The 11,801-nt window shown below is 50.8% G+C and overlaps 1 protein-coding gene across 1 annotated transcript; it reads left to right on the forward strand.

Moving 5' to 3' along the window:
- Positions 1–9,150: 9,150 nt before the first annotated feature.
- Positions 9,151–11,586, forward strand: Gas1 (growth arrest specific 1). The gene has a single exon (XM_075969391.1). The coding sequence runs from the start codon at positions 9,152–9,154 to the stop codon at positions 10,301–10,303; it is 1,152 nt and encodes a 383-aa protein (XP_075825506.1). The 5' UTR covers position 9,151; the 3' UTR covers positions 10,304–11,586.
- The last annotated feature ends 215 nt before the right edge of the window (positions 11,587–11,801 follow it).

The following is an 11,801-nucleotide window of genomic DNA, read 5'->3' on the forward strand; positions in this document are numbered from 1 at the left end:
TGCTCTATGCTGCCTGTAAGTCCAGTTTGCCACTTGATTCAGCTCCTCAAAGAGTGGAATCTGATTGGCTGCCAGATACCAACCTGCAGGCTCGCCCACATCTGCATGTCACTCTCCACAGGATCCTCTCTTGTGGGTCACGTCATTGCTGGTGGCAAAGACGAAAGTGACTGTTGTCCTATGAACATTCTCTGAGAGTGAACCTCGAGTTACTGAACATTACCAAAGAACTGAAAGAAAAAGGGAAAAGGGGGCTGGGAATAAAAAGGAAAGTTAGAGACAGGCTGACAAAAAGGGACTTCTCCGTGGGAACTGCTTCCCTGTGTACACATGCCCACGAGAGACTCACAGCTCAGCAGGGGAGGAGCAGGTCTGTTTTTAGAGAAACAATAATGTAAACGTGAAAAGTAAACAAAAGGGAAGTCCTGGCTGGATTGGAGCCAGTTTCTCAGCTCCACACATCTGGAGCAGAGACAGGACCAGGTGAGGCGGGCGCTGTCCGGGCTCCGCAGTTCTTGCCTCCCTGGGAACCAGCTGCTGGGGATATTTACATTACTAGACCGTGGCTGGCTATGCTGTGCTCGGCACTTGGATATGCGGTTAAATAATCTGTGGTTTGGCTGCTGGTTTCTTTAGTGTGGTTGAATAATTGGTGTTGTCTTGGTTGCTAGCTACTTTAAAAACGTCTATGTGCACTTGTCTCTCCCTCGCTCACTTTTTTCTTCCTCTCGAGCAATTCTGACAAGCCCCTGGCAGAAGCTGGCTGCCGGCTTTTGAAGAGACGTCCTAACCCCTGTTGCCGTGAACCCTTCCCCACAAGCTTTGCAAGGGGCTGAGAATCTCAGAAACTCCTTGCTCAGACCTACAAGGTCCACAGAAGAAATTCAGCTCACCTCTGCTTCTATGCGAGAGGAGGCTGTGGGCACCCGGGGCTTCCGGCCTTCAAGGCCAGGACTCACGTGCTCCCCAGATTCCCAACGAGAACTGGGGCAGCAAATGTGCTGACCTTGGATAAATGACCAGGAGGGCACAGCTTCCTCTGTGACTTGATCTGTGGGATCTGGGACAAGCCTTGACCCACAGAGGTGGTCAGCATTTGCCGAATAACCAGCCATGAGAGAGGGAATTTCATAATTCAGGGCGAACTTAACTTTTGTTGAATGCTCATCAAACTGCCAAAAACCACTATGCGTTGGGGCGAGGAGAAACCATCTACATTATATCTCCCCTGCCACATCCCAATCCTACCCTCGACTCCTGACCTGTGATGATAAAGGGAGATCCGCTGTCTTCTAAAGGCAAGCTGATTCGTGCAACTGGGATGGTAGTTGGCTGAAGTCAAAGACGAGCCTACCTCTGACAGACCTATCTCCACCACCTGCACAAGAGCTGGGTAAGACTTGAGTGTGCACTGGGAGGGGAGGGCAGAGACAGGGGCCCCGGGATCTTCCTGCCCAGCCCAGCCAAAACAGGGGGCTCCCAGTCAGTGGCAGACCCTGCCTCAAGACAATAAAGTGAAGACAGCTGGGAAAGACACGCAGTATCCCATGCTGGGCTCCACATGCCTGATGAGGAATGTCCTTCTGTTTATGTGTTGCTTTTATTGGCTAATGAATAAAGCCATTTCGACCAATGGCTTAGCAGAGTAAAGCCAGGCGGGAAGTCCAAACAGAAAGTAGAGAGTAGGCTGTAGCCTAAAACCGGTCAGGACACAGCCAGCCCACAGCAGCCCCTTCACGCTCTTCCTGAACCTTGTCTGTCCGCTTTCTCCTTGGTTTTCTCTCATTTTTGTACAGCTAAAACTTGCTTTATTCCTCTGTCTTCTGGCTTTCCCGTCTTGATTATAAGAATTTTTCTTAAGTTATAGATTAGAAGCCATCGCCTAGATTTTCTTATTTGATTTCTAGAATTTTACTTAGCAACATGTAAGTTTTTGATCCAATTGTAGTGATCATATTTCTTGATAAACTGATGGCTGTGTTTGTTTCAGAAACTTTCTTCTCCACCCCAGAGCAAAGTCCCTTAGTAAACTTTCCACATGACAACGGCCGCCCTGTAACAGGTACATGTTCAGTACTAACACGGATGAGCTTCGTACACCCCACATCAGCTCTGCAGCTTCCATCAGCCACTGCGTTTTCCATGTGAACATTTCCTCAATTCCAGGAACCCTATAGGTCTTTAGATGGTACTACATCTACTTTGGAAATTTAACATCTTGTTACATTTATCTTCCTATGTGTCTACATATTTTAAAGCTTTTTAAAAAATATTATAATTTTATTCATATTTTTTATTTAAGTTGTCCTTGCTTGCAAAATGTGTTTCTAAATATAGTTTTTATCAAAACATATATAAAATATTTCTGATAATTTCCTTCCTTATATCTGACATTTAGGAAAGACGCTTTATGTGGGATATTTGTCTGGAATGTAATGTTTTCCCACATTTTCACAGTAAGCTTACTGCATCCATTACTTCATCATCTGTGTGGCCCACATACCTGGCAGAAACAGTACACGGGAGGAAAGGTAGACTTCTGCCCACGGTTTCAGGTCCCTGTCTGCTCCGCCCTCCATGGGGACAAGACTGTGTGGTAGATGCTGTTCACATTACAGCAGTCCAGGATGCAGACAGAGCTGAGCTGGAGCCAGGGGTTGGGCTCTGGAGGAGCTGCCCCTGGTGTCCTCAGCCCCACCTCCTAACAGATTTATAGTTTCACAAAACAGAGCCACTAGCTAGGGAACAAGCGTTTAAAAAACATGAACTTGTGGGGCATATTTAGGACTCAAACCATAACGTCAAACCATAATGTTTCTGTTCATTTGCTATTGCTTTTGAGATAGAGTCTTGGTAAGTGTCCCAGCCTCCCTTACTTTGACTATCACCTGACTCAGCCTCCTGGGGTTGAGAGTATGGGCATGCACCAAATAAATCAGCACAACAGAAATTTATTTTCTAGTCATGAAAAACATAGCTGTAGGCCCAGAGAAGTTGTTCCCCAGATACTAAAAATTTACATGCCTGTTAGTCAGCTTTCTGTTAATATGACAAATGCCTAGAGGGTCAGTACATGGGGCTAGTCCGAGCTCATAATTTACGGACTTCAACGTGCAACCTAACTGCCCTGTTGCTTTGGGCCTATGGAGACACATGATGTTGGAAAACAAGAGAAGCATGTCAGTGTGAGAAGCTGTTTGGGTCACCGTTCACCCTTATACAAAGCTGGGTGTGGCAGTGCACACCTGTGCCCCAGCCTTGCAGACACCGAGGCAAGAGGATCCCCAGGGCTTGCTGGCCAGCTGGTCCAGCAACTGGTGAGTTCCTGTTTCAGTGGAAGACACTGTCTCAAAATATAAGGTGGAGAAGAACCAAGGAAGACACTGGGTATAAACCTCTTGCCTCCATGCGTGGACATGCACAGACACCCCAAATCTTTGTGTTCCACAGTTAAGCCATGTGATTCTACAAGAACAGACAATTTTGCCAACACAGTGTCCACACTGGAGTTCATAACACACCACAGTCTCTGACCGGAGCTGAGAAGCATTGGGCAGCACTTGTTGGCGTTGCATGGCACTAGGGCATGCACAGTGCAAAGGTTGCTGGGAAACCATTTGCTGCAACACAGGGGAGTGCTGCCTGAACCTCCTCTGATTCTTAGATGTTGGCTTTTCATAAAGTTGGGGTCATTGGACATTCAGGGACTTTTCCTGTTGTCAGTTTCTTTGACGCCCAACATTGAGTATCATGACTCACTTGTTTAAGAAGTAATGTTTTAGGGGGCTGGAGAGATGGCTCAGTAGTTAAGAGCATTGCCTGCTCTTCCAAAGGTCCTGAGTTCAATTCTCAGCAACCACATGGTGGCTCACAACCATCTGTAACGAGGTCTGGTGCCCTCTTCAGGCATACATGCAGACAGACTATTGTATACGTAATAAATAAATAAATATTTTTTTTTTTAAAAAAAGTAATGTTTTAGAGTTAGTGGTTCCAGCGTGCTGGCTGAAGAGGAACAGGCATGCCTTGTGTGGTCTGTTTATATTATATTCATACTGAAATTAGAAAAGAAAAGCTTTAAATGTATCAATTGAAAGGCCTATTCTCTGGCTATTCCTTTCCTGTCCACAGGCTTCTCATAGCCTTAATTTAATAGAACACTGGGATCAGTGGAGGGCAGCAAGAGGTTGGCTTAATTTTTATTTATTTATTTATTTATTTATTGCTTGCCTGCCAATATTTAATAATGAAAGTTACCATTTTCCCTGAGGAGAATTCCAATTTTCCAAATAGAATAGTTTATAAAGTTTGAAGGCTTGATCATCAGAAGAAGAATTAGTTAAGCAGAAATATGCGTAAGAAGTTTCCCCCAGCCCCCACCCACCCCGACCCTCCTTCGTACCTGGGGAGACACTGAAATGCAGTGAGTTTGTCTTGGCATTTGTGTTCTGAGAATCGCACATATGCTCCTTGGATGCCTCTAAACACGAAGGCTCAGGCTCCCTCGGAGCAGTGACCCTATTTCTTATTTATGTGGTAACTGACTTCTCCAGAGCAAACACGGCAAGACACTCAGGCAGGTTCCACAGAGTTTCCTGTGACCTTACCTTGAAAGCACCAGAGACAGCTACTTCTGCCATGATCCATTAGTCAATGTCAGAAAAGCCTGCCTGTTGTTTTTATCTAAGTTGTTCTATTTATCAATAAAGACTCGGGAGTCAGATGTCGGGGTGAAAACCTGCTAGATCAGAGAAACCGAGAAACAACCAGCTGATCTTCCTTCTTGGCCAGAGATATCTCACCACGCTGTGAAAAACTGAAGAGATCTCTAATCGCTAAGTCCCTCCCTACTCCTTACTGTGTGTCTCTCTCCGTCTGAATTCCTGGCTCTTCCATTTTATCTATAGCTAACTTCTGTCAAGTTACAACACTGTTCAGCAGTGATTCAGGCATATCTCTAGCTAGCTCTTACGTCTTGAATTAACCTATTTCTATAAATCTGTGTATCACCACGAGGCTGTGGCCTACCCAGTAAGGTTCTCACTGGTGTCTTTCTCCTTTGGTAGGTAGCTACATGGCATCTCCTTGACTACACCTACTGGCTCTCTATATCTCTGTTTGGATTTCCCTCCTTACTCTGCTAAGCCATCGGCCGAAACAACTTCTTTATTAACCAGTGGTGATAAAACATATTCACAACATACGGAGGGGAATCCCACATCAAACTAGCTCTCATAACCTGATTAACCCACATTTTAAATCTGTGTTCTGCCATGTGGCTCTCTAGGTCATCTCCCTCCGGCACATCCTGCTCTCCCTGAATCTCGCTAGTGAATCCTGTGCTCCCTGGTTCCTCTTCCTCTTCCTCTCTCTCCACATGAATCCCACCTATCCCATTCTGATTATCTATTGGCCTTCAGCTCTTTATCAAACCAATCACAGCAATCCATCATCACACAGTGTACAAATATCCCACAACAGAGGAGGGGCTTGGGAAACAGCTCAGTAGTTAAAGCACTTGCCATGCAAGCATGAGAACAGGAGTTTGGATTCCCAGAACCCATAAATCCAGGGTGGGCTTTCCTGTAATTCCATCCCCAGAAGCCAGCGACAAAAAGACAATGGTGTTTTGAATAAGAATGGCCTCCATAGGCTCCCCTGTTTGAGTGCCTAGTCCTAGTGGAACTGTTTGGGAAGAACTAGGAGTTGTGGCCTTGTTGGCAGTGTGACACTAGGTTCTGTCTCTCTCTCTCTCTCTCTCTCTCTCTCTCTCTCTCTCTCTCTCTTCCTCCCTCCCTCCCTCCCTCCCTCTATTTCTCCCCCTCCCTCCCTCCCTCCCTTCCTCTCTCTGTCTGTGTGTGTGTGTGTGTGTGTGTGTGTGTGTGTGTGTGTGTGAGATGTGAGCTCTTAGCACCATGTCTGCCTGCCTGCCACCATACTTCCCACCATGATGAGCCTATAGTGACTGTTCTCATTCAAACTAACACACATATACAAACACACACACATACATGCACACGCACAAGCTCACCACAGACATATACAGAAATGGAAAGAACAAGAGAAAAACAAAAAAAAGAAAGTCCATAAAATAAGTTTAAACAGTTAATAGCACAGGCTGCTCTTGCAGAAGACCCAGGTTCAGTTCCCAGGACCCACATGGCAGCCCACAATACCCTCTAACTCCAGTTCTAAGCCACCTGAAGCCCTCTCTAGCCTCCACAGGTGCTGTGTGTACACGGCACACAGACATACACGCAGGCAGAACATTCATACACATAAAGCAAATAAAACACAAAAATAACGTGCTTCAAGGAAAGCACTGAAGGAGAAAGTGGAGGGGGCAGGCAGTCAGGTGGGCAGCAGGAGAAGAAAACAAGTGGGCACTTGGAGAAGGTGGTTGGTCAGGCCAGCCTGCTCCATCAGAAGTCCAGCTGGGACAGCATCAGTGGGAGAAGCGAGGCTTCTGTCCTTGGCGCCCTTGGGGAGGGGGGAAATGCCAGCGGGATTCAAAACTGAGAAGTCAAAAAGAGGAGGGAGAGAGGGAGGGAGGACTGAGTGTTCACAGACATGGTATTCTTACCTAGTAGGAGCCTGAGGTGCAGAAAGGCCTATGCATACGATAGCACAGCCTGCGGTGGCGGCCAGCTCCTCTCCCCTTCCACGACAAGGCCCTGAGTCTCTCTGGAGAGGCCTTCAGGGCGAGCAGAGATCTTGTTCTCCCTTAACTCCCATTAAGATTTTATCAAGGCTAAGATTTCACTTGAGCAGTAAAAATGGACCATTTTATAACCTCCGAAACAGAGATGGTCAGAGTATGTCCCCAGTAAGCAGCTAAACAGCAACAGTACCCCCGCTAAATTTTGCTGGACATGTAGACTTCCAGGCATTCCTGGGGGTTAGCTGTCTGAGACTCCAGGAGCCAGGAATCCAGAATTGAACACGAGGTCTCCAGATGATTGTCCTGTGGGCTGTTTTGAGATCTCTCTAAAGAAGCCGAAACAAACACACACTTGAAGATGCATCTCAGGACTGGCCTTCAGAGGAGCTTGGAAGCACAGATTGCTCAGGATGTTAGCAAGTGTCTAACCTGGCCCTGACTAGATGGAACCTGCAGGCCTTGAACTTGCAGTGAGCCTCCTGCCTGTGCCTGGGATGAATAACCTTGCTGAACCATGCCTGGGCAGTGTTTGAGGACATATTTGCGTTTGTTTTCCGCTACAAAAATCAAAGCACCATAGCTAGGCTCCGCATAGCTCAGTCTGGCTCTCCCATGGTTTGAGGCGACTGCAGAGGCACAACTCCCCAGCCTGGACAGTGAGCCTTTTCCAATCGCCAGGTTAATCCACCTGGGTCTTGACTCTGGCCCTCACTTTTACCCTTTCAAATACCCTGTCTCTTTGGAGAGGGGGACAGTCCACTTTCTGAGCGCGCTGCAGCTGGGATACCCTTTGCTTCAGCAGCGACTTAACCTTAAAATTTGTGACAGATGGAATCGACAGGCTCACCAAGAGCGCCAGTTTTTGACAGGCCGCAGACTCGCGGTGCCTCTGGTGGCCAAAGGCTGCTTTGCGCCACAGTTAAGGTAGCTTGTGAGAGTCCTGTTCAGCTCTGCCGGCAGCTTTGCTTCAACACACTGAAGAACTGAAATGTACCCTTCAGAGCTCGTAGCGGGTCGGTTTACCTCCAGCCCCTGTGCTGTGACTGCAGCCAGGTCGTAGCGCTCAGCATCCCACGTGTGTTTAACGCTACGATTTGTCGTTGCGTTTGTGTTACAATCGTGAGTTAAGAAATGGATTTCAGTTCTTTGGACTTCTTACAGCTGGAAAACGACGCTCAGGGCAAGGGTCTTACCTGCCCGATTAAGAAACTAAAAGCTAGTGGAAAGTGCCCGTCTTTCTTGTGATGGTGGTAGTGATTGTGGTCATGTGTGTGTGTGTGTGTGTGTGTGTGTGTGTGTGTGTGTGTGAGAGAGAGAGAGAGAGAGAGAGAGAGAGAGAGAGAGAGAGTCCGCGTGTGACTGCGCGCGATCTGTGTCTAAGTTTCTAAAGTCTCACACTAAATTCTCAGGACCTCCTCCCTTCGCTATACTCCCAGAGGTAATCAGGACTCAAAGACGGGGAGCCTGAAAATTAAAGTGACTTTCGAACTCTCTCGAATGCAAAGATGGGGGATAAGTAAGAATTAATAAAAGTGCCCCCCACCCAAACAAAAAGGGGGCGGGGGAAGCGAACAAAAAGGCTGGTGGCTGAGCCGGATGCAGGCAGCTGGCCCTAAGCCCTGCCCGCTGGCTCTGTGCGCGAGCTGGGGTTCGGTATCCCAGCCTCCTGAAGAGTGGGAGGAGCTGGGCCTGTGTCAGGCTCCCTAAGCCGTTCCTTTCAAGCCCTGAATGCCTGAATGTGAGCTGCCCACCGCCCTCCCCCACTCTGCAACCCCACTCCAGCGGCTCGTAAAAAAAAAAAAGTTTCAACAACAACAGGCTGGACCAATAGCAGCGCGCAAAACCCGGGAAGGGGGCCGAGCAAAGGGCGCCCGAGAGTGGAGAAAGGAGAAAGCGGGCAAGCCTGGAGCGCGCGGGGCCGGGGCTCGGCGAGCCGAAGGAGCGTTGCTAATGTTTTTGTTTGTTTGCTTTTCTATGCATGCATAATGAGGGGGCGCCGCGGCACCACACGGGGGCTCCAGGCCCATTTTTGTATTTAAAGCCTCGCCGCGAGCGAGTCTGCAGCCGGGCTCTGCGGATCCGCTCCCCAGGCTCCAGGTCCCCAAGCCCAGCAGCCCGCTCCGAGTTTCGGGGTCTCCTAGCGCCCGGCGCCCAGAGCTTCCCGGAGCGTGGCCAAGGCCAGGGCGGAGGGGGAGGGGACCCGGCGGCCTGGCCGCGGGAAAGGGGATGCGAGAACTGCGAAGTGATACGCGCCGCTGAGCCGGGGACGGAGAAGTCGCCGGCTGCACGATCGTCTGCAGGCGCCGAGCACCATGCACCCCCGGCGCCGCGCGCTCCTGCAGCCTCGCCGCGGCCCTCCGGGGCGGCGTTGAGCGCCTCCAGCCGCCGACCGACCAGAGCCGGACCGGCGTGGCTGCTCCTCTCAGGGAGCCCCGGCCGCGGTGCCGGAACGAACACCCGCCTCTACCAGCCGCCGGGCCGCGAGCATGGATGGATGAGGACGCCCATGCCAGAAGTGCGCGGGACTCGGACAAACTTTTTCAGCGGCCCCGCTGCCGCCGCCCGCGCCTCATCTCCGCTCTGCACCGCGTCCGGCGGCCGCTGCTGCCCGCGATGCTAGCCGCGCTGCTGGGCGGCGGCGGGGCCCGCAAGGGGACCACTCCGGGCGCCTTGCTGTGCCTTATGGCGCTGCTGCAGCTGCTGGGCTCGGCGCCGCGGGGCTCGGGGCTGGCTCACGGCCGCCGCCTCATCTGCTGGCAGGCGCTGCTGCAGTGCCAGGGCGAGCCCGACTGCAGCTACGCCTACAGCCAGTACGCCGAGGCGTGCGCGCCGGTGCTGGCGCAGCGCGGCGGGGCTGACGCTCCGGGGCCCGCTGGCGCCTTCCCCGCTTCGGCCGCGTCCTTCTCGCCGCGCTGGCGCTGCCCGAGCCACTGCATCTCGGCGCTCATCCAGCTCAACCACACGCGCCGCGGGCCCGCGCTGGAGGACTGCGACTGCGCGCAGGACGAACACTGCAAGTCCACCAAGCGCGCCATCGAGCCTTGCCTGCCTCGCACCAGCGGCGTGGGCCCAGGCGCGGGAGCGGGCTCGGTCATGGGCTGCACGGAGGCCCGGCGGCGCTGCGATCGCGACAGCCGCTGCAACCTGGCGCTCGGCCGCTACCTGGCCTACTGCGGCAAACTTTTCAACGGGCTGCGCTGCACCGACGAGTGCCGCGCGGTCATCGAGGACATGTTGGCCGTGCCCAAGGCGGCGCTGCTCAACGACTGCGTGTGCGATGGGCTGGAGCGGCCCATCTGTGAGTCGGTCAAAGAGAACATGGCCCGTCTGTGCTTCGGCCCAGACGCGGGCAACGGTGCGGGCAGCAGTGGCTCGGACGGTGGGCTGGACGATTACTACGACGAAGAATATGACGACGAGCAGCGCGCGGGCACGGCGGGCGGCGAGCAGCCCTTGGACGATGACGACGGCCTCGCGCGCCCGGGCGGCGGCGCTGCTGGGACGGGCGGCCGCGGGGATCTGCCCCACGGGCCCGGGCGCAGGAGCAGCAGTAGCGGCAGTGGAGGCCACTGGGCGACCCGAGGCGCCTGGACCCCTCTTGTTTGCTTACTGTTGTTGCTGCTGCTCGGATCACACTTGTAGCCCCGGCTGCAGGCTGCTGCAGGCCGGTGCACTCGATCTGGCTGGTTCCCGAGCTGGGCACCTGTGGCTGGGGATCCCGGGGATGGTCTGGAACTCTGACCCGCACGCTCCCTGTGTGGACAGGGCCCAGTATTTACCCCAGCCACCATGCCCGGCCCTCCACTGTGCGGTTTCGAAGCTGCAAATAACCGACTGACCTATCCTACCGGCTCGAATCTGCAGAGTTCAGGACACCCTGCAAAAAGCAAGGCAGGCCTGGGCTCTGCTGAACGGTGGAGGTCTTCACAACTCCAAGGGACTGGGGGAGGGGATGTGGAGGGAATTAGGTTTGTTTTGTTTTTAAACCGTTTTCCTGTGAAGGGATGTATAGTACTGGTAACGACTTTAATTGCTTGTGGCCACTGAGAAACAGCAATCGTAAGTAAATGGAAGCGGTCCCTTGCCGGTTCATTCCTGTACTCTGTAAAGCAGCCAGTAACCCCAGTGGAGCTGGCGATTGCCTTGTCTGGGTCCCCGAAATCATGTCTGCATTATAACCTTTAACCCCCGCCTCCAGTTTCACTGCCACAGTTCTGATCTCTGAGCACCACGTGTCTTAAAATTAAGGGTCCAAAAACCTGGCCTAGAAAGTTACCATGGTGTTGAACAATGCAACTTTTTATCTTAAAGCTCTGTACTGCCATCTAGGAAAACCTCTGAGTGGTGTTTGTTTTGTTGTCGTTTTTTTGTTTTGTTTTGAGTTTTTTTTTTCACACCAAGAAATTCTAAGTTTGAGTATGCAGAGATTGAATACTGCCTCTGCCCCTATCGGGGTTTTCCACCCTGGTACGTCGTATATAAACTGTATTAAAACTGGGGTTTCTTACCAGTTGCTGTACTTTGTATATAGAATTTTTATAAATTGTATGCGTCAGAAATAATTTATTTTTAAAAAGAAATTAAAAGTTTTAAATCTGCATCAATGTTGCATCACACACCCCCCATCCAAGAAATGTATAGAACACATTGGTCACCAGGAACCCACTCCTGCAAGCCCGTTTTGAAGTGTGCTCTGGGTAGAACAGTCTTAAGAATGTACAGTGTATTTTACAGATTTGAAGTAACGTCGTTATTTTTAAGAGAATTTATGGACATTGTAGAAATGTATAAATGCATTTCCAAACTGCCTTAAACATTGTATTTTTATAGACACCATTTTTTAAAGTCCTGTGTTTTAAATAACTATGACTTTGTGTATTTTTTGGTTGTTTTATTAAAGATGCACACATCAGTAAAGAGTTTAAACAGTGGCTTTGGTGTAGTTGCCTTCTACAGTTACACGGTGGTTAACCCAGCGGTGGGTGGGAGGGGAGTGGAGGGGGCACAGGGAGTCCATCAAACAGCAAGTGGAATTAAAATGCAGTACCAACCGGAGTGGGAGCTAATGCTGCCTTCAATTTAATGAACAATTAGATGTTTGTAAATGAGGCAACTAAAACAATTTGTAACCGGCTTCTGC

The sequence above is a fragment of the Microtus pennsylvanicus genome, chromosome 4, assembly GCF_037038515.1.
Source record: "Microtus pennsylvanicus isolate mMicPen1 chromosome 4, mMicPen1.hap1, whole genome shotgun sequence".
Lineage (NCBI taxonomy): Eukaryota > Metazoa > Chordata > Mammalia > Rodentia > Cricetidae > Microtus > Microtus pennsylvanicus.